The sequence below is a fragment of the Vipera ursinii genome (assembly GCF_947247035.1).
Source record: "Vipera ursinii genome assembly, chromosome: Z".
NCBI lineage: Eukaryota > Metazoa > Chordata > Lepidosauria > Squamata > Viperidae > Vipera > Vipera ursinii.
This window is the reverse complement of record NC_139517.1, coordinates 31,682,951-31,706,345: the sequence shown is the minus strand read 5'-3', so window position 1 is coordinate 31,706,345 and position 23,395 is coordinate 31,682,951. Positions and strand designations below refer to the sequence as shown.

The following is a 23,395-nucleotide window of genomic DNA, read 5'->3' as shown; positions in this document are numbered from 1 at the left end:
ATGGAGTTGTGTTTATAACAAGACTATGTATTCCACTTGCAAAGTGGAGGATAGGGTCATTTTTATGATCTTGTCAATACAGTAAAGCCCTACCAACAACTTCAAATCTGGACATATGGAGAGACACACAGACAATACCTTTTGGAAAGAATAACATGAGACTTATGGATAGTGCCAGAGTCTCCTTTGATGAGTGTAAACCTATTGACTATAATCAAGCTAAATGGACTAAGTGTGGAAACAGGCCTACTTATTTCACACAAAATAAGCTTATACATCCTACCCAACCTGGCACAATTGAAGGAAATTCAATGTAATTAAAGGAGTTAGCACTTCTCAGTGCAACGCTGATTCCTGCAACCCGGTGTGCTTCAAGGTAACCAGACCAGCGGACTCCTCAGCATCATTTGGACTAGTTATCGATGGAACCAGACACAAATATGGCTTCAAGTTGACACTATTATGCCACCATCCCAGAAACATTTTTGAGTTTTTCACTCTTTTTATGATGAACTGGAAACCACAATTGAGATTTCCTCAGGATCACAGAACCTTTTTATTGATCTGGCCCAGAAGAACTGCTTCATCTCTAAATGTGACTGTTACATGTGTGGGGGTACTAACATGGGTGAACAATAGCCTTGGGAACCATGTGAGATAAATTTTACTGCTCTGACTAGTCAAAATCTCACTTGAAAAGCCACCAATCAACTCAATTTGTGGACTCTGACCACTTCCATAGTGGGGAAAAAACCCAGGTTTTGGTAAAGCCCTTGGGGAGACTTAGGTGTGAACATCTCTTGTAGGTGATCACCTCAGCATCCTTTTGGTGGATTACCACTGATTTGGCCCAACCCCCAAATCCCCTGGCAAACATTCCCCAGCTGTCTACCTTATTGACCAGTCTAACAGAGGCAACCCTCACTTTGACCATCCCCATGAACCTGTTATTTGGGCAGAAGATGGAATGTATGGTTATAGGACTCTTGTTTAACAGAATTATTAGACTGCAAACTGTATTAGAAATAAGTACAAATGAAGGGCATTTAGAATAACATAATGCTGTTTTGCTTCTCTATACTACACTTGTGTAGGAACCCCCATTAGCCCAAGATGAGAAGCACACGTACAGAGAGATAAAGAAAATTGATTGGTTAAAATAACACTACAAAAGAAAGTTTTGTGAAAACAAGGGGTGTGTGGCTTTCCTTTTACATGCTGCTGCCTGGGTGTGGAGGAAATACACCCAGCTTCTTCAGAAATCTGGACAGCTGCCATGGACACAAGCTGGTTTGGAGGGATCTTTGGTGATTGGCAAATGGAAATTTTTCTGGTTATGTTAGCTTTTGGAGGTCTTCTGATTTTGCCATATTTGATTCCTGTTATCCAAAGAACAGTTACTTCTACCATCTCAGGGATGACGGTCATAGCATCCTCTGTAAGTAGTGATAAACCCCATAAGACAGTCAAGGTTCTGACTATCACCACAGTAACTGTTACATATTGAATGTTAAACTAATTAAACACCTCACACGTTCGTGAGGGAAACGCGGGTTCATTCTCCTCACACGTTCGTGAGGAAGACACGGCAGCCCGTTGACAGCTGTCGAAAGGGCTGCCGCCGCTCACCCCCCCCCGCCGGCGCAGCAAGCGGCTGATTTTGACAGCTGTCAAACTGCCGCGCAGGCGCAGTTCACTGACAGCTGTCAAAGTTGCCTGGGCCGCGCATGCACAGAACATCCGGAGCTGTCAAAGCTGCCAGCTGGCCACAGCAACAGCTCGTTGACAGCCGCGGCTGCCACAGCTGATCTCGCCTGATTGGCTGCCGCCGCGTGGCGGGAGAACACCGCCAGCTGATTGGTTTTTTGTTGCAGAAGTTGTGTATAAATAAGAGGGAATCCCGGCGGTGCCTCGCCCCGGGACCCGAGTCCAAAATAAATCATTAACTGTGCCTGCTGCCTCCTGGTCTTCCTTCGACAACAATCCAGTAACAAAGAAATATACGGCATTGGTCACCAAGTAACAGAAAGCATTCTGTTACAAAATTAAAAAGGGAGGAATGAAGGGTTCTGTAACCGGATCAAAAAGAAATTGTTTACCCTAACTATTGCTATCTCACTTTTGTAATCAGTGTTTGCATCACAGACAAATTTCATCCGAGCGTGGGAAACATGTACATGGATGAATGTACTGATGGAGGGAATAAGGGAGCGTACAGGAATGATGTCTTCCTTATGATGTAATAGCTCTGTTGTCTGATTTTTGTTGGCTAACAAAGTTTATAAGGCAATGCTAATAACTGAGGTGTGGCACTTCTGGACACAACTCTGTCAGTGTTCCAGATTGTTTGCCATCCAGCTGTTTTATTTGATCAAATAAAGCACTGTTTCCTCAAGAAACCTCCATTTGAGTTGCCTGATTAAACTTTTAATACCATTTCAAATTTAAGGGCCAGTGACCTTACATCTTCTCTCTCTTTCTCCGCGTGTTTTTTTCCTCTCCCGCCAAAACCTGTTCCTTTTACAGTTTCTCCTCTCTCTGCCTCTTCTTCCTCATTTTCTCTTCCAGGTGTACCAGGAGCTCCAACCAGCATGAAGCCATGCGTGTAGATCCTGGGGCTTCTGGAGAGTCCTGCAGATCCAGCTGGTCTCCTCCAGGTCTGTGTGGTGCTGTTTTGGTTGGTTCCCTCACCCGTTATACTTGGTATGGGTCACATATCACCTGCCAGGTGCTAAAATACCACCTGTGGTACGCGTACCACCGATTGAAAAGCCCTGCTTTATAGCAGTGCTTCCCAAACCTTTTCCTTTACTAATCAAAACCACTTATTGGAAAGGCAGAATTTAAATGTTCCTGTTTGATTGAGGAAAGAGCTTGACTATTGTTACCCAAAGAAAAACCACATTTAGTCAATCTTGATGCCTCCTTTAAAGCACATATTTTAACTCTTTCTAGAATTAAAGAAAACTTTCCAAACACTGAAAATAATTTATAAGTGGAACAGTTTGAATCCCAAAATTGCTTCATCACTAGAGGTTTTTGAGATTGGACAGCCGTTTGTCTGAAATGGTGTCTTGTCTCCTATCTGAGCAGGGGGTTGGACTAGAAAACCTCCAAGGTCCCTTCCAAGCCTATTATTCTTTGTTCTGTAATTAAATCTACACGTTCGCTTTTCTGCATCCACTCCACTAAGATCAGAGCATCTTTATTGAGAAGCATTGTATCTTCTACTTTGCCTCAGATTCATAGACGTAGAGTATATCCTTCTTTCATTTATATAGTTAATTCTTGTAATTTACTACTTATTCCTCTTATAGTCATATTCAGGATGGTCATATTCACATGGATATGGACTCTTAGATATTGATTTCTGTTGCCATATCATTGCTTTGGTCAATCAAGGCCTTCACATAACGCTTTTAATAAAATAAAAAAAGCTATACTTTAAATTACTAAGATTAGTTGTAACTGTGTCGGATGCAACATTTCCTGTCAACAAAAAGGACACGTCCATTCAGTGGAACATTTGGGGCAATATGTCAAAAACGTAACAAGAGCCCAGTTTTGACTCAAGTATGTTCACATTATTCTATGCAACGTAGACTGTTTAACCTAAGTCTGCATCCCTCCCATGTGTGAGTACAATACAGTATGTTTCCAGGAAGTAAACATACAGAATTTTTTCAAAGTAAAGCTGCACTAATGTTACTGGTAGTCCTTGACTTATGACTACAACGGTGCCCAGAGGTTTTGTTGTAATTCATTATGCTCATAAGTTGAGGCACCACAGACTCAATTTTGCAACCATTTTGAGATAGTTATAAAATGAGTCACTGCAATCCTTAAGCAAATCAATAGTTAAGCAAATCCAGCATATCCAATTGGCATTTTTTGCCAGAAGACAGCAAAAACACCAAAAACAGACAAAAAACACATGGCAAATCACAGTCATGTGACTGGGATGCTGCAACTGGTTCTAAATGTGAGTCAGTTACCAAGCACCCAAAATTCTATCACATGATCATGGGTGCCTGTGTATGTGTGGCAGTTGTAATTTCAAGGACAGGTGGTAAGTTGATTTTTTTTTAAAAAAAGAGTCTATTGTAACTTTGAATAGTCATTAAGTGACCAGTCATAACTCCAGAACTAAGGGTAGTTTCGGTGTAATCAATTCAAACTTTTCATCTTCAAAAATGAAGTTTCATGCTAACATGAAACAGAAAGCAGATGAGCAGGTACAGTAAATACAATGGCTGAAGCTACAAAGCAAGAACTAATGATTATCGGGCAAGATATATAAATGTGGAACAGATACCTCTGACCCTCAAGGCAGGAACGGAATGGCCAGTGACTTGAATAATGTGTGTGTACGTATGTGAAAGAAAACTCCAAGATTTAAATCTGAGAACAGATATACACATTTAGAGAATTCTATATACTTGTGCGCTGAAGAGTGTATGTATGAAGTCGGCATATACACATTGTAGAAAAACAAGAATCCAACCAAATATGTACGTGTGTATATTCTCATATTTGTGCAATAGACAGCCTTGCTGTATTTATATGTCCTATTTTTGTCTACAGTAAATAAACCCATCTAGCCATCCTGAGTCTATGAAGAGTCTGCTGTTACTGAATGTGGGGAGAGGGAGTTTCTGGAGATATTTATAGCAATGCCTAATTTGAAGTCTGACCAAGATCCCTCTTCTTTTAAGTTTGCAAAATATGCTTTTTTAATCATTCAGAAATCATTCCTTTTCTCAGAAGCTATAGTCAATAGACTTGGTTGACTCTGGCCAAAGCTAATTTGAGGTTTGTTGTTAAAAACAAATAATGAATTCTCTGCCTTCACAACTCTTCTATTTATGCTTAGACAACCGAAACAGTAGAAGCCTCTATATATGGTGATAGTGTATATATAAAAAGTCAAGATGGCAGTTGACACCATATAATTAAAACTTTACAATGTATGTCTGCATTGAAATTAGCAGGATTTTGTTGTTGTTGTTGTTAGTTGCGAAGTTGTGTCTGACCCATTGCGACCCCATGGACAATGTTCCTCCAGGCCTTCCTGTCCTCTACCATCTTCTGGAGTCCATTTAAGCTCACACCTACTGCTTCAGTGACTCCATCCAGCCACCTCATTCTCTTTCATCCCCTTCTTCTCTTGCCCTCAACCTTTTCCAGCATTAGGCTCTTCTCCAGTGAGTCCTCATTAGGTGGCCAAAGTATTTTGAGTTTTAGCTTTAGGATCTGGCCTTCTAAAGAGCAGTCAGGGTTGATCTCCTCTAGGACTGACAGGTTTGATCACCTTGCAGTCCAAGGGACTCGCAGGAGTCTTCTCCAGCACCATAGTTCAAAGGCCTCAATTCTTTGGCGCTTAGCCTTTCTTATGGTCCAACTTTCACAGCCATACATTGCAGCTGGGAAAACCATGGCCTTGACTATATGCACTTTTGTTGGCAGAGTGATTGCTCTGCTTTTTAGTATGCTGTCTAGATTTGCCATAGCTTTCCTCCCCAGGAGCAAGCGTCTTTTAATTTCTTGGCTGCAGTATGTAGTAATAGTAGGGTTTAAATGTGCCTAATTTAAATTTCATTAGCTTTAATGAGCCTACCCTTGATACAGAATCTGTATTCAAGTTATCTATTTTATCCAAGTCTACTCTAACTAAACTTATATCCAGTGGCCTCTTTCTAAAATCCTTCTTCCAAACCTACCATAGTGGTAAGATAAAGGATTTTGACTTATTAGTAATTGATCTTAGAATATAGACACATTACATTACCAATGATTTGTAAATGTTGACAACAGGAAAAGCAATAATTGCAATAACAGTGTTTATTTACAGCCTGCCTTTTAACGAAGTGCATAACAACTAATTAAACAGACAATTAAAAAAAGCAAATGTCAAAGACAATGTACAAATCTTTACATAATAGAATCACAAATTATAACAACATATTAAAAATTAATTTACTCACCAGAACACAAAGACCAATTAAAAAATGATGTCTTGTCCCGTACTAAAATTGCCAAAAGAGAAATTCAATTAGATAAAAATCCATAAAACAATTTTGTTGTTGTTGTTAGTTGCGAAGTTGTGTCTGACCCATCGTGACCCCATGGACAATGTTCCTCCAGGCCTTCGTGTCCTCTACCATCTTCTGGAGTCCATTTAAGCTCACACCTACTGCTTCAGTGACTCCATCCAGTCACCTCATTCTCTGTCGTCCCATTCTTCTCTTGCCCTCAATCTTTCCCAGCATTAGGCTCTTCTCCAGTGAGTCCTTCCTTCTCATTAGGTGGCCGAAGTAAATGAGTTTTAACTTCAGGATCTGGCCTTCTAAAGAGCAGTCAGGGTTGATCTACTCTAGGACTCGCAGGCGTCTTCTTCAGCACCATAGTTGAGAGCCTTGGTGGAGCAGTGGGCTAATGCCTCCTTAAGTAACACCAGCTGCCTGCAATTATTGCAGGTTTGCATCCCACCAGGCTCAAGATTGACTCAGCCTTCCATCCTTCCGAGGTAGGTAAAATGAGGACCCAGATTGTTGAGGGCAATAAGCTGACTTTGTAATAATGCCGCTTGGGGGCCCCCAAAAGCTCTAATAAGCAGGCATATACATAGAATGAAGGCTATTGCTAAGCACATTTGATTTGTGCTTAGATTGTAAGCCACCCTGAGTCTTCGGAGAAGGGCGGGATATAAATGGGATTAAAATAAAAATAAAAAATAAATAGTTCAAAGGCCTCAATTCTTTGATGCTCAGCCTTTCTTATAGTCCAACTTTCACAGCCATACATTGCAACTGGGAAGACTATAGCCTTGACTATATGCACTTTTGTTGGCAGGGTGATGTCTCTGCTTTTTAGTGTGCTGTCTAGATTTGCCATAGCTTTCCTCCCCAGGAGCAAGCGCCTTTTAATTTCTTGGTTGTAATCCCCATCTGCAGTGATCTGGGAACCCAGGAAAATAAAATCTGTCACTACCTCCATTTCTTCCCCATCTATTTGCCAGGAATTGAGAGGGCTGGACACCATGATCTTGGTTTTCTTAATGTTACATTTCAAGCCAACTTTTGCACTCTCTTTCTTCACCCGCAACAAGAGGCTCTTTAGTTCCTCTTCACTTTCTGCCATTAGAGTGGTATCATCTGCATATCTTAGGTTGTTGATATTTCTCCCAGCAATCTTAATTCCAACTTTTGATTCATCTAACGCTGCCTTTCTCATGATGTGAGAAAGTTAAATAGGCAGGGCAACAGTATACAGCCTTGCCGGACTCCTTTCCCAATTTTGAACCAATCAGTGGTTCGGTGTCCAGTTCTCACTGTTGCTTCTTGACTCGCATATAGATTTCTCAAGAGACAAATAAGATGGTCTGGTACTCCCATCTGTTTAAGAACTTGCCACAGTTTGTTGTGATCCACACAATCAAAGGCTTTAGCATAGTCAATGAAGCAGAAGTAGATGTTTTTCTGGAACTCTCTAGCTTTCTCTATGATCCAGCGTATGTTGGCAATTTGATCTCTAGTTCCTCTGCCTCTTCGACATCCTGCCTGTACTTCTGGTAGTTCTCGATCCACATACTACTGGGGTCTAGCTTGTAGGATTTTAAGCATAACTTTAGTAGCATGTGAAATGAGTGCAATGGTGCGATAGTTTGAACATTCTTTGGCACTGCCTTTCTTTGGAGTTCGAATGTAAACTGATCTTTTCCAATCCTGTGGCCACTGTTGAGTTTTCCAAATTGCTGGCAAATTGAGTGTAGCACTTTTACTGCATCGTCTTTTAAGATTTTGAATAGCTCAGCTGGAATACTGTCAACTCCACTAGCTTTGTTGTTGCTCAGCTTTCCTAAGGCCCACTTCACTTCACATTCTAGGATGTCTGGCTCGAGGTCAGTGACCACCTCATCGTGGCTCTCAGGGATGTGAAGCTCATTCTTATATAGTTCTTCTCTGTTATTTTTGCCACCTCTTCTTAATCTCTTCTGCCTCTGCTAGGTCCCTGCCATTTTGGTCCTTTATCATGCCCATTTTTGCATGAAATGTTCCCTTCATCTCTCTAATTTTTTTGAAGAGATCTCTGGACCTCCCTATTCTATTGTTTTCTTTTATTTCTTTGCAGTGTTCATTTAAGAAGGCATTCTTATCTCTTCTAGCTATTCTCTGGAATTCTGCATTCAATTGGGTGTATCTTTCTTTTTCTCCCTTGCATTTCACTTCCCTCCTTTCCTCAGCTATTTGCAAAGCTTCCTCAGACACCCATTTTGCTTTTTTGCATTTCTTTTTCTTTGGGATGGTTTTAGTTGCTACCTCTTGTATAATGTTGTGAACCTCTGTCCATAGTTCTTCAGGCACTCTGTATATCTGATCTAATTCCTTAAATCTATTTGTCACCTCTACTGTATATTCATCAGGGATATGATTTAGTTCATACCTGAGTGGCCTAGTGCTTTTCCCTACTTTCTTCAGTTTAAGCCTAAATTTTGCAACGAGAAGCTCATGGTCTGAGCCACAGTCAGCTCCTGGTCCTATTTTTACTGACTGTATAGAGCTTCTCCATCTTTGGCTGCAGAGCACATAGTCAATCTGATTTCTGTGCTGACCGTCTGGTGATGTCCTTGTGTAGAACCGTCTCTTGGGTTGTTGGAAAAGAGTGTTTGCTATGACCATCGTATTCTCTTGACAAAATTCTATCAGCCTGTGCCCTGCTTCGTTTTGTATTCCAAGGCCAAACTTGCCTGTTATTCCGGTTATCTTTTGGCTTCCTACTTTAGCATTCCAATCCCCCATGATGATAAGGACATCATTTTTTGGTGTTAGTTCTATAAGGTGCTGTAGGGCTTCATAGAACCGGTCAATTTCATCCTCTTTAGCACTGGTGGTTGGGGCATAGACTTGGACTACTGTGATATTGAATTGTTTGCCTTGGATTCGAACTGAGATCATTCTGTCATTTTGAGGATTGTATCCCAGTATTGCTTTTCCTACTCTTTTATTGACTATGAAGGCTACTTCATTTCTTCTGAGGGATTCTTGCCCACAGTAGTATACCTGATGGTCATCTGAATTAAATTCACCCATTCCTGTTCATTTTAGTTCGCTGATTCCTAAGATGTCAATGTTCAGTCTTGTCATCTCTTGTTTGACCACGTCCAGCTTTCCTTGTTTCATGGATCTTACATTCCATGAATGAGAAAAAAATCTTTAGAGCATTGGACTTTCTTTTCACCACCAGACACATCCACAGCTGAGCATCCTTTTGGCTTTGGCCCAGTCACTTCATTCTGTCTGGTGCTACTAGTACTAGCCCTCTGCTCTTCCCCAGTAGCATATTGGACGCCTTCCGACCTGAGGGGCTCATCTTCCAGGGTCATATCGTTTTGCCTTTTGGAACTGTCCATAGGGTTTTCATGGCAAAGATACTGGAGTGGGTTGCCATTTCCTTCTCCAGTGGATCACGTTTTGTCAGAACTCTCTGCTATGACCTGTCTGTCTTGGGTGGCCCTGCATGGCATAGCTCATAGCTTCATTTTACAGCATCACTCACTCATAAAGGTCCACTTTTTTTACTATACCTGTACTGAAGTATTTCTAAACCTTTCTTAAATATATTAAACATTGTTAGGATACTCATTCCACATTTTGGTGACCATGTCCCAAAAAGCTTTTAAAACTGAAGATATTAAGAGGGTAGATGACATAGCCCAAAATAATGGTGAGGTTGCAAAACCTACCCAGGAAGATGGAGCTGAGAGGGAAAGGTAAAATGGAGTCTTTCATTGCATGGTTCTAAAGACCAAAATCAGATGTTCATACAGGTACGACCACAGTTGAGCACAAAATTTCTGTTGCTAAGTGAGATATTTTTAAAGTGAATTTTGCCCCATTTTACAACCTTTCTTGCTACATTTGTTAAGTAAATCTCTTCAGTTGTTAATTTAGTTAAGTGAATCTCTCTTCCCTATGGACTTTTTACTTGTCAGAAGGTCACAGAAGGTGACAACATAACCCTGGCATACTGCAACCGTCATAAATATGAGTCAGTTGTCAAGCCTCTGAATTTTGATCACACGCCCACGGGAATGCTGCAACAGTCATAAGTGTGAAAAATGGTCGTAAATCAATTTTAGTGCTATTGTAACTTTGAATGGTCACTAAACAAACTGTTGTAACTTGAGGACTACCTGCATTGGATCCTTAGTCTTAGATCAGACATGTCAAACATAAGACCCGGGGGCTGGATCCGGCCCGTGAAGTGGTTTCATGCGGCCCACGAAGCCATCTTGGAAACAGTGAAGGAACAGCCGCCACTGCCTTGGCCCTGGCCCAGAGACCCTCCTTCTGCCAGAGACCCTCAGATCTGTCCCACTCCTGCCCAGGCCCCCATAGGCACCCTTGATACGAACGATGTAGAGCTGCCCATGCCCACCCAGTAGGCCATACGCACTCTAGCCACACCCACCCAGTAGGCCATGCCCACCCAGGCCACACCCACCTGGCCCCTTGAGGGCAGCCGCAATGCTTATCCGGCCCTCAATGAAATTGAGTTTGACACCCCTGTCTTAGATGGAGCCACTGAAAGAAACTACAGTGCTTAAAGGTATGGGAAAATTGAAGAATATCCAAAAGAGGGACCAGGATCCAGATCAAGGGGGACAGAGCCAAAGAGGGAAGACTTGCTATGAACTACCAGCAACTTTCCAAATATAAATAAAACAACAGTGGACTTTCTGAGTTTGCTTGAAATATGTATTGTGAATAATATGGAAAGAGTTGATCTTTCAGGGACTGTTGTAAGAAAAGTCAGTAAAACAAGCATTGGTCTAAAAATACATGGTTTCCTCTCTTATCAATTCTGCCCTCCCAACATTTTCTCAGTTCATTATCATAACTTTTCTACTCATTGAGTAGATTTTCAAAATCTCAAGAAGGAAGCTAGTTCTGCTTCAGAGATGGATAAGTGGCACCTTTTTTTTTGCATCTTTTACAATAAATCTCCAGATATCAGCAGGATATTTGTCTTGGTGAGCAAAAGGGGTGGGATCAGCATTGTCACTGGAGGCAAATCAAGTATAAAATAGTTTCCAGCCAGACTGTTCGAAACTTCTCTGCTGAAACACTGTCTGCTATAAGAAGGAAGTGGTGAATCCGGCACAATTAAGTGGCGACATGTCTGAGTTTCAGCAGCTGATGCAGGACTCCATACCATCTGCAAGAGATGTTCTACAACAGAACTATAACAACCTCCTCAAAGTGGCAGATTATTGTGACAGCAACTATGAGCAGGTGAGTTTCAGTGGGAGAAAAGTTAAGGACAGCCTAGCTTGAGCTAGCATAGAGAGAAACAGTGGAGTACCCTCGCTTCAGCAATGCAGTATCTGGACTAGGCTCTCAGGCAGCTGAATATATGTGCAGCTGCCAGGGAAAGGTAGCACCTGCATTAGCTATAAAATTGCAGAACTTGCTGAAGAATATCTTGAATCTAAATGGGAACAGGTCAATGCGGAGTTGAGACTTTCAATACTCTCTGCTGTTACTATAAATTGAGGAGCCTGGTGGCAATGGAGGAGGAACTGAAAATACCCAAAGCAAGAGTGAGAAAATTGTACTTCTACTGCCTTCTTTCTGCAACTGATATAGTTTCCAAAATTGCAATTCAAAGTTGCACTGCCAAATTGGGTGACAAATCACAAATTTCAGCAATGCAACATTCTTATTTTTTTTGAAAAAAAAAATAAAGATTGAGATGGGTGTATTTATGTATTTATTTTGCTTTTTTTCCTGCCCCATCCCAAAACTATATACAAATTTGGGTATTGCCCCGTTTGGCAATATCACTGTATTATTGCCATATCTATTACAATTAAAAGATTTTCATTCTAGTCTGCTCCAAGCTAATGGATTCCAAGTTGGAGAAAGGTGTTATGGATAATATTGAAATAGTTTGCTCAAAGATCTAGTCTGATAGAAAGACAGCCATTTGCCTGAAATGGTATAGGTTATCCTGCCTGAGCAGGGGGTTGGACTAGATGACCTCCAAGGTCCCTTACAACTTTATATTATTATTATTATTATTATTATTATTATTATTATTATTATTATTATTATTATTATTATTATTATTAAAGGAACTTCCTGTGGACTATAAATCCATAAAGTAGAACTAAGCATAAATTGTATTTTGACATTCTCTACCTGTCTGTAGCCAAAGAAATTGTATGTAAGAGGGGGAAAGAAATTTCCCAAGCATTTCTCAAAAACAGAACTCTTTCTCTTAGCAGTAATAGTAACATTGATACTGCAAGTTTCCATGGGAGCAGTTGTCTCCTGATGTCTTCCCTTCACATTTAATTGAAATATGGGAAGTCAGGAGGCCTGCAAACTGATGGAGAGATGATGATACAAACAAAGACAATGCTCTGGCCATGATATGTAACTAAAGTTGTGAGGCTGATCTGGCTGAAACATCCGTCACCACATTGATCACCAGGGGTATCTCTTTCTTTTCTCACCACCACTCCATGTGTGTCCTTCCTAAAGCTGAATGCTCAGTAGAAGCAACAATCCCAGATAGGAGTGTACTGATCTTCAGTCAACCATATATAGTACAATACTATATTTGCTAGGGTATATGTAAGATCATAGTGTACTCTACTGCATCTACAGTTAGTCACAATGATGCCACTGTCGTGACACAGTGCAATATTTTGGCATCAATATTGTGTCATGATGCATGACACAAACCTTTCATATCTGCTTGCAATATTAAAGACATGTATGAAAGGGAAGTAGTCAGTATCATTCATCACTTCCCCTCTACCTGACCCCTCTGTGGAGACTGGACATGTTGTGGATCCAGGTGATCATGCAAATCCCTAAAAGTTCTTATTTGTAATAATGCAAATAACATAGAAAACATATGCAGTGTGTCATATGAACATAGGAATTATATTTTATTAAGTCAGGTTAGAATTTAGTGTTTGTGTGAGCCATCTACTCTATTGTAGTGGCTGGAAATAACTGCTCTTCTTAGATTAGGAGTACTATCACAGAGAATAGGAGAAAAGCTTATTATTTTTCCAGGCAATATGACAATTTAATATATTTGATAGACAGAAGAATACTTGTTGATTGAAGCCTGGGAGTCATTAAATAATGAATATTACACCAATGAGAATGCTTTCTAATGATGATTATGGTTTAAAGCCTCCCCCAGCCTTGTGACTTCCAAATGGACTATAACTGTCATCATTTCTATCCAACTTAATGGATGGGATCTGCAGCCTGGGGTTATAGGAACCCTACTCCAGCTCCTCTAAGAAAACTAGGCTGGGGTATGTTGGAGACATAGTTTTCCCTGGCTTAATATAAATTAAAACCTGGATCATCCAGCTAAAGTTATGCCCTCCCTTCCTGAATACGTGCCATATGAGGAGTAATCAGCAGGAATTCAGTTTTATGTGCTTCAATTGTTCTGATTTCTTGCATAATTGTCTTTCATCCTCTTTATGGTCTTTTTTAACTTATAGGCACAAGACAAACGAAAAGCCCTAAAGGAAACCATGGCTTTCACAGTTCAGTCATTAGCCAGTGTGACCTATCAAATCAATAGCCTAGCTAGAAACATCCTCAAAATATTTGACTTGCAGACCACCCATCTCCAACAAGTGGAAGCCAATGTTTGTTCCATTGAACAGGTGAGCAAGAATACTGCTTCAGCAGACACTATGAAGACACCATGTGGAAGATATTGGGGTTAGATTGTGGGTTTTTTTTGAAATTCTGAACATTTTTCCTGTTGTTAACTTCCGTGGTTGGCATGAGAAGTCTTGTATGCATCTATTGATTCCTCCTTCAACCTCTTCCTATATTGTTAGCTTACTAACATCCAAGCTTGCAGCATTCAAGGTAAACCCCCAATCTCTCTTTTTGTAAGTATCTTTGGTGGCATTGTTGAGAAATACCACAGCTGGAGGCTTTGACAAGCTGTTCAGTATCTCAGTTCAGTATCTTCCAAGTTCAGTCTGGTACTTCAGTCTGGTATTTTCAGAGCTCATTTTTCCCCATCCATTTAACTGTCTAATGTGCTTGGCAAAATAGCAAGCAAAGTTATCCTAGCGAAGCAACCAACTCAAATCCTTACATATTATACATGGGCATTGTAAATATTTATAGTAAACATGAATGTCCAATGGTTCAAATCACATGTAATGTAAATGATAGGCAATTGTAAGATTAACATGTTTTCTATAGCTCCCGGGCAGGTATTTTGTGATTGGCCTTGTGATAATTGTTTGCATGCCATTTAATTGTATGGTTATTTCCCCAACATAAGCGGTTTGTTTCTTATTGTTGGATTGTTTTTCATGTTTTCTGAGATGGGAAGTTGGTGAATATATGGAGAACCATTGTCTACTTTTTTTCAGGGAATTTCCTTACCCTCTGAGTCACTGTTAATCTCACAAAGCAGGCCCATCCCTGGATTCTAAACTTTTTTTGAATCAATGGATTCTCTTCTCTCCACTTCTTACTGAAAGTATGTGAAGATGTATGCCTGTTCCCAGCAGATATCAGATCCCTCTTCCTGTTACTGGGGTGAGACTGGGGACCTGCTTGATGGTTTTCCTGTTTCCTAAGAGTAAGAACAAAAATAAAATAAAATAGAACACATGTGATCAGGAAGCATAAATGGAATGGATTAATCATCTGTACTATTTCACTTGCTTTATATTTCCAAAACATCTATACTTTTATATAACCAAGGGAGATGTGTGCATTGTGTGTGTGTGTGTGTGTGTGTGTGTGTGCGTGCATGCGTGTTTGTCGGGAGAGAATAACTTTAATGGTCAAACTGCAGTTAGAGTTTGTTGAAGCTGGGTCCCAAAATTTGCTTTGCAAAAATTGTGCAGGAATCAGATATGATTTTCTTTTGCCTGCAAGTCTCTCTTGGACAAAAAGAAAAAAACACCCTGATTTTAATTAAATTTCTATTTAATCTATTTCAATTTTAGATTAAATTGTTTCTTCTAGATTATCATGCTCATAATCTGAGAATTGTGCATTTAGATTATGATTTGGCAGCTGCAAATATTTTCTTTCAGCAGATAGAAAATAAGTGAAATGTTGAAAAAAAAATCAAGGTTGAGGTTCAATCTAGCCTGGGATGCTTTCCTTACTTTAGGAAGCTTCACTTCCTAATTCATATGGTGTTTCAAGAAGAACTAGACACAATGCTGTTATTTGTGCTGGCTAAATAATGTGGTGTGTAATGATAAACAATTTAAGTGTGTTTGGTTTTCTGCCAGAGAGATGTAAAGCTGGTGGTAGGAAAGGAACTATGAACCAGTGATCTCTGGTTCAAATCAGTTTAAACAGCAGAAGAGGGAAGTTTCTTTCTACCAAATGAGATCTGGTCTATCCTTCTCAGTATTGTTTTCATTGGCTATCAACAAGTAGCTGAGTTCACATATTGCACTGAACCACATTTTGCATAACACATAAAGCCGTAAGTCTTTAGTTACAAATAACAAAGGTTATTTGTAACCCAAAATGCCTAACCAAACAAAGGGTATAATGAGTCTTGCAAAGTGAGAATATGCTCAAGACCCTATCTAGAGAGTTCCTTTCTCTGCCTTCCTCAGAAATACTTAAATCAGCCCCTAGGATGTTCTCACTGCACAGTGACTGCTTCTCAATTTCCTTGGTTTGCAGTTTGATGCAATCTCATTATTATTTTGCCTCAAATCATGAAATAATGGCCAGATTTCAGTCCTAGGTGCTGCAATCCTGTTTTCTCATTTAATTTCTTACAGCAATAACTCACATTCATGATCTCAAACAATGATAAATGTACATTCTTTCTTAGGAACTTAAGGAATAAACAGGTCAACATTCCTTCTGGTATAGCCTATTTTATAAGCCCCAGGCCTGTAGGTCCCATTAGGGTTGGACAGCACTGAGATAACCAACCTCTGCCTCTCCTAAGTTTTGAGTACTGAGTGGGGATCTCAGTAATTCTCAATTAATGAACTGGAATATGTACTTTGATAGGAAGGAGGGAAATAATTAAATTCAGGGCAAATAATTATATGAACTACATTGTATCAAGGTTAATGTAAATTAAATCAAATATAATCTTTGTGCTGGCTCTGCATGCTTTATTTGTTTGACTTGCTCCCAAAAGCTAAGTGCAGTTTTTCCCTGAAAATGAATGAGCATTCATCAGATTATTAATGGATCTCTCTCTCTCTCTCTTTGTGTCATTTCCAACATGCAGTTTTCTTGACAATATTTCCCAAGTGGTTTGCATTGCTTTCTTCCAAGTGCTGAGAAAGAGAGACTGGATTTAGGAGTTAGGATTTATTAAATTTATATGCCGCCCTTCTCCCTAAGGACTCAGGGTGGCTCACAACAATAAAAATTAAGAGACATAAAATACAAAAATTAAAAAAGAATTAAACAATGAATATAAGAAATATGGGACAATTAACACAATAAAAACCAAATTAAAAACCATGGTCAGTCCAGGCCCACTTGTTGGAACAACCATGTCTTCAGGTCACGACTGGCTCAGAGTTACCGAGCATGTGTCCAAGTTGGGACTAAAACTCTTATTACACCAAACTGGTTCTCAATATTGCTTATAATTTGTAATTTTATTAGATTAATAATACAAATTAGACTAATAATATTATTAGACTAATAATCTATTGAGCTTTAAACAAAACAATGGATCCTCCACCATGCAGTCATGTCTTCTCAAAACTGATACTTTCTAAATGTGATGAGACACAATCTCCAGAGTTCCCAGACAAACTGGACTTCTGAGAGTTGTAGCTGTGTTACTGGAATTGATCAATATGGAAAGGCTGACTTAACAGTAGTAAAGGAATAGGGAATGGAAGGGAAACAATCAAATTGAAGAATCCATTCTCTGGTTGCTGCTCTTGAAATAATCTTGCTTTGCTCATGGAATTTCACAGTAAATCGAACAAGGTCATCCTCCAGTTGTAACCTTTCCAATATAGGCTCTGCCCTTTTTTCTCCCACAAAAAAAATATTATTTGAGAATGAAATGATGGGATAGCTGTCTACTCCAAAGTTGTGAAAAGCCAGCTGTGGAGCACTGTAGACTGTGTTGAGGTGGGAGAATATTTGCACATCTTTGGGTTCTCCCCAGTCAATCCATACTGCATACTTCTCCATCCACACTTGCCAAATGTGTTCACTATTTAGGAGAAGTAGTAGTTCTGGAAGAGATAGCACCAGTATAGCACTGAATCCCAGCTGATCTAGCAATGTGGGCTTCATTCTTCCTATTACATTCCAGCTAGCTCTATTAATTAGTGAAATTAGCTGCGATGGTTCCTGCTCCAGCTTCCCATTATGTCCTGCCACACAAGTCTCTCCCTTCTCATGATATCTTTCTGTTGCAGGTGACAGAAATGCATAAGGAGAAAGTGTCCCGCCGTGAAATTGGGATGCTTACTGTTTCCAAGACATTTCCTCCCTATCAGAAAGTCATCTATCCAAAGAACATTGAGCCTTTACAGCCCTATTACAGGAAACCACTGGACTTTAGCACGCTGGATGATATTGGCCATGGGATTAAGGTAAGAAAGGGACACTCTCCAATTAAAAAATGAGATGCTTTAGTCCTCCCCTCTGTTAAGAAAGACAATATTCCCAGGTTTGGGATGTCCCTATTGACCCTAACAAGTGCAGCCAGTGCAAAGGATTGTGGGAGTAGTAGTCAAAATTTTTTGAAAGTTGCGCTCATAGCCTAGCTGCTGAGACATAAAAAAATCATAACTGATAGAAGAACAGAGCTATTGCATTTGTAAAGTAATAACATCAAAGACAGCTGGAGATCTCTACTGAAGAAGGCACTTATTCCACAGGTGTCAGTAATGTGTTTCTTGTTTTTTACCATGATAATGTTTTTAATGTGAATTCTTTTCATTTGGGTGTTTTTTAGTTCCCCATGTTGACGAGAGAATTCTGGGAGTTGAAGTCCACACATTTTAAAGTTTCCAAGTTTGAAAAAAAATGTGACCCAACCAGTAATCTTTCCTTCTAATTTTGGTACCTCATTGGGAGGACTCCCATCCTGACACATTTTTCTACAGTTCTTTTTACATATTCACTTGAAGGATATTCTGTCTTCCCCCTAAGGCTGCACTAATCAGTGCTAAGCTCAATTTGCTTTGTAGAACTTTTATGAACTGTATTATAGAAATATTGGTTTCTGTCAAGTTTCTTTTCTGAATCCTTAAATGGGAAGAAGACTAGGCCTAGACCACTGCTTCTCCTACTCCCCAAACTGCAGTAGACAGATCTGCTTTCTCCAATTTAGTGTGATTTCATCTCAGAGGAAACTGTGGAGAGACCATATATGTGGCCATCAACAAATATGTGGCTTTCAGAGCATTAAAGAAATTTGGCAGTTCTACATAGAAGAGAACTTGGAATATATATGCCTGATTTAGTATCAGATCTGCTGACTATCAGGAGAAATAAGGCATGTAACTAGATATTTCTATTAATAAATTTGGGTGTATTGACCCATGTGGTGTAGCTTTGCTCTTGGAAAGAAGATTCTTGCCCCACCCAAGAATTTACATAGAAACTCAATATGAGACAGTGTGTCTCCAAGCACTTCCTCTGCGGAAAAATGTATGTGCTTAGACATTACTCTCTTCCTCCTTCAATACAAAAGAAAAAAAACCCTCAGGCACAATAAGAAAAAGTATAACAATTTAGAACAGGGCTAGGCAACCTATTGAGACATTTAGTACAAGAAGAGTTTGAATCCATACTCTTGGATGCTGGCACAAAATGGCTACTATTGGAAGAAATCCCATTTCCAAAATGGCTGCCCTTATGAGCATGGACAATTTAAAAACACCCATTGATGAAGTAATCCCTCACCAATTCCCCTATGAAAGATTCTCTACCACTCAGTTTGTCTTTTACTTTGGCAGATGGACACACTGCCAAAGCACACTACATAATTGTAGCCAGACATCAGTTTATTTTTGAAGAATGCATTTGGAGCTCCTATGAAGCCCAAAAGCATTTTTTGAAGATAAAATGTTAGGTTTCTATAAAATGAAATCATGAGAAAAAAATTTAATAGGCATCTAGGAGCATACCTCCAGGTGCATTGGTGTTCATAGGCACCTTTTCCACCAAAAAGTAAAAAGACTGCTTGAAGTGGCTCGACCCAAGGACCACTTGGAGACAGCTGGCTGCAGTTAACTGTTTATTGAGGTACCGGACAATCATCTGCTCCGCTTCTGTTTCTTTTATAGCCAGCTGCCAGCTGGCTAGACCAATCAGTCGTTCGTCCTCCTCCCGCCTGAACTGCTGAACCAATCGGCTGTGTTGGGTTTTTTGACAGTTCGGAATCCTCGTGGCGGCTGCGCATGCGTGGTGAGTGGCCGGGCTGACAGCTGAGAGCTGTCAGCTGCCGCACCTGCGCATTCGCCGGCGGCAGCTTTTGACAGCTGTCAAAAGCTGCCACGTGTACTCCTGTCACGGTTATTTACCTCACACAATGTTTAACATGAACTTATAACATTAACCCTTTAACATTAATACATCACACCCCTTACCCCTCCCCCGAACAGGTTTCTGCCCCGCCCCTCTGTTGCGGTTTGTTGCCTGCCCATTCATACTCTTGTAGGTAGGCTGGTGGTCTCCTTGTTCGCTCGGAGCGATGTAGAGATGTTTCTGCCCTGGCTCCCATTCCCCCTTTTCTGGTAGTTGCTGAAGGGCAGTCCCTGGTAATGCCTGGTTGGTTAGTTCTAGTTCAAGTTCTTGTGGGGCTCCTCCTTCTGCTATTGCAGGGTTTGCGCGTTCCGTTATGTTTGGGGGCTTCTTTTTCTTAGTTGGTCAATGTGTTGTCGGATGTGCCCATTGCAGCCAGTATCTATGAGATATGACAAGGGTCCTGTTTGGTCTATGACAACCCCCTGCACCCACTTAAGTCCCCCAGCGTAGTTCCTTGCCCAAACGGTTTGTCCGTTCATTAAGGATCCTTGCAGAAGGGGTTGCTCTGTGTCGGTATTAGTCCTGTCAGGGTGCATTCTGTCCAGCCTGGTGATCAGTCGTCTTCCCCACCTTAGTTCAGCTGGTGATTTCCCCGTGGTTGTGCAGGGGGTGGTGTGCTGGGCCAATAAGAACTGGGCTAGTCGTCGGTGCCTGAAGTAGCCTAAGGACCACTCAGGACGACAGGCTAGTTAACAACAGGTTTATTAAGAGCAAGGCGAACATAGAATAACTTGTCCGGCTTTTATAGCCGGCAGCTGGAAGCGAGGACCAATCAGAGGTGTTTATTTTGGCGCCGTGTCAAGCAGGGACCAATCCGCGCCGTCTTCTGTTGACAGCTCCGGCTTCCGCATGGTTGGTGTTTTGACAGCCGCGAGCTGTCAGTGGTTGCGCCTGCGCTGTGCGGTGGACGCTTTGACAGCTCAGGCTTCCTCATGGTCCAGAGTTTGACAGCCGCGAGCTGTCAGTGGTGGCGCCTGCGCTGTGCGGGGAACTTTGACAGCTGTCAAAGTTCCCGCGTGTTTTCCTGTCAGACGGCTTCTTAGTTTATATACTTTGTCGATGAAGTATTATTGAACTGTTTACATATATAACACACCCCTTACCCCTCCCCTGGCGCGTTTCTTCCCTCTTGGACGTTTGAACCTGCCCACTGATAGTCTTTTAGGTAGGTGGGTGGTCTTCGATTCCTGTTTGAGCGGCGAAGGGGTGGAGGCTGGTCTGGTTCTGGTTGTTCGTTTTGCTGTTCCTCTTCCTGGTTTGGGATAGGCAGCATTTCCGGTGGGAGTTGTATCTCGGTATTGTCTGGTTGCTCAGAATTGTGTGGTGGTTGTCTGGGTCTGAGCTGGTCAATATGGCGGCGTATGTTGCCATGTGCTTGCGTGGCTATAAGGTATGAGATGGGCCCCGTTTGTTTTATTACTGACCCTTGGACCCACTTGTTTTTATCTGTGTATGATCGTGCCCAGATCAATTGACCAGGGTTGAGTGTGCGGGTGGGGTGGGGGTGCTCTTTTTCTTCTGGACATGTGTCAGGGTGCAGTCTGTCGAGTCTTGTTATTAGCCGCCTCCCCCATCTTAATTCAGCCGGTGATTTGCCCGTTGTTGTGCAAGGAGTTGTGTGTTGTGACAAGAGGAACTGGCTGAGACGCCTCTGCCAGTTCCCTTTAACGAATTTTTTCAAAGCTTCTTTTGTGGACCGTACCATAATCTCAGCCATCCCGTTCGACGATGGGTGGAATGGCGCCGACGTGACCAGCCTAATACAATTCTTCATAGCGAACATCTGAAATTCACGAGAGGTGAATTGAGGTCCGTTGTCTGAAACTATGGTGTCTGGAAGGCCGTGTGTAGCGAATATTTTTCGTAAGGCTTGAATAGTGGCTTCGGACGTTGTTTTTCTAAGGGGAGTGACTTCCAGCCATTTAGAATGGCTGTCCACTACAATTAAGAAACTTTGGCCCTGGATAGGTCCTGCAAAATCTATATGTATACGTGACCAAGGGTTCCTTGTAGTTTCCCATTTATGGATTGGCGCTTGGGGTGGCTCGTTCCTGGTCGCTTGACAGGTATAACACCCACCCACATACTTTTCTATTTGTTTATCTATGCCTGGCCACCACACATAACTTCTAGCCATCGCCTTCATCTTTACAATGCCTGGGTGTCCTTCATGTAAAATGTGTAATGTTTGGTCTATGTTTTTCTCTGGTATGATGACCCTATTTCCCCACAGAAGGCATCCTCTATGTGTTGAGATCTCATTTTTTCTGTTAAAATATGGTTGGAATTGGGGTTGTGGGTTTTGAGCTGGCCACCCTGTTGTGGCCCATTTGAGGACTCTGGTAAGTATTTTATCTTTAGCTGAATTACTGGCTATAATGTTTGCAGTCAAGGGGCATTCTGGAAGTTGGGAGATTGCTAAAATCTGACCGGCAGGGGCTGGGTCTGAGTCTATGTTTTGCATGGGTAGTCTGCTGAGGCAGTCAGCGTGTCCCAATTCTTTACCTGGCTTATGTATTAGTTGATAGGAATAGGCTGCTAAGAATGTTGACCATCGTAATATTCTCGGAGAGAGAATTTGTGGAGTAGTTTTATTCCAGGTGAATATGCCTAGCAGGGGTTTGTGATCCGTAATTATAGTAAATGGTCTTCCATACAAGTAGTCGTGAAATTTTTTGACCCCTGCTACTATCGCTAGGGCTTCCCTATCTATTTGTGCGTAGTTTCTTTCAGCTTTGGTCAGAGTGCGTGAATAGAATGCTATGGGTCTTTGTGTACCGTCCTTGAATAAGTGACTTAACACAGCCCCGATTCCATAGGGAGAGGCATCACAAGCGATGCATATTGGGGTGTCTTCTCTGAAAAGGGTAATAGTTGAGCTGTGACAAATAATCTTTTTTAACGATTGGAAACTATTTTCATGTTCCTTGGTCCAGGACCAAGCTGTGCCCTTGTCCAGGAGCCTATGCAGAGGCTCCGCAATAGTGGCTTTATGGGGGATGAAGGCATGGTAAAAGTTTAATAGTCCTAAAAAGGATTGAAGCTCTTGCTTATTCCTAGGGCTGGGTGCGGTTTGAATAGCCTTTAGTTTTTCTGTGGTGGGGTGAATGCCCTGGCTATCAATTTTGTACCCTAGGAATTCTGTAGATGTGACTCCAATAGAGCACTTTTCACGCTTAAGTTTGAGGCCGGCTTCTCTGAGCCGGCTCAGCACAGCTGACAGCCTGTCAGCTAAACTAGCTTCGTTTTCCCCGGCGATGAGAACATCGTCGAAATAGGGGCAGACCCCGGGTATTCCTTTCAGGGTCTTCTCCATGATACCCTGGAAGATACCCGGGGCTGCCGATATGCCGAATTGGAGCCTTTTTACTTTAAAGGCACCGCGGTGGGTGACAATAGTCTGAGCTTCCGCGGTGTCGTCAGTGACAGGCAGTTGCAAATACGCCTGCGTGAGATCAAGTTTGGCGAAAATGGCGCCAGAGCGGATGGAAGCAAATACGTCCCTTACCGCTGGCACCGGGTAAGCATGGGGGCTGAGGGCTAGGTTGATTGTCGCCTTATAGTCTGCGCACACTCTCACCTCACCATTAGGTTTGATTGGGGTGACAATAGGGGTCTCCCAGGTTCCCCCCTCTGTTGGCTCAAGCACCCCAAGTCCTATGAGGCGATCTAGTTCGTTTTCAATTTTTTCTTTAAGGGCAAAGGGTACCCTCCTAGCTCTTATTTTAATTGGTTGGATTGCTGGGTTTAGCTGCAAGGAAATGGGGGGACCGGTATATTTCCCTAAAGTGCCATCGAAGACGTCTGCATACTTGTCGCAAACGGCTTCCAGG

The 23,395-nt window shown here is 41.5% G+C and overlaps 1 protein-coding gene across 5 annotated transcripts in view; it reads left to right on the top strand.

Annotated features, from left to right (window-relative positions):
* The window catches only part of ABI3 (ABI family member 3), a 46,108-nt gene that overhangs the window by 8,185 nt on the left and 14,528 nt on the right, over positions 1 to 23,395 (top strand). Inside the window, exons 2-5 of one of the 5 annotated variants that reach the window (XM_083376800.1) lie at positions 2,569 to 2,657; positions 11,196 to 11,294; positions 13,538 to 13,705; positions 17,444 to 17,620. In XM_083376800.1, coding sequence (XP_083232926.1) covers positions 11,199 to 11,294; positions 13,538 to 13,705; positions 17,444 to 17,620 — 441 coding nt within the window. In that variant the 5' untranslated portion in view covers positions 2,569 to 2,657; positions 11,196 to 11,198. Of the gene's footprint in view, positions 1 to 2,568; positions 2,658 to 11,063; positions 11,295 to 13,537; positions 13,706 to 17,443; positions 17,621 to 23,395 lie in introns of those variants that run through there. The other 4 variants (XM_083376802.1, XM_083376799.1, XM_083376801.1 and 1 more) reach the window with 4 other exon arrangements.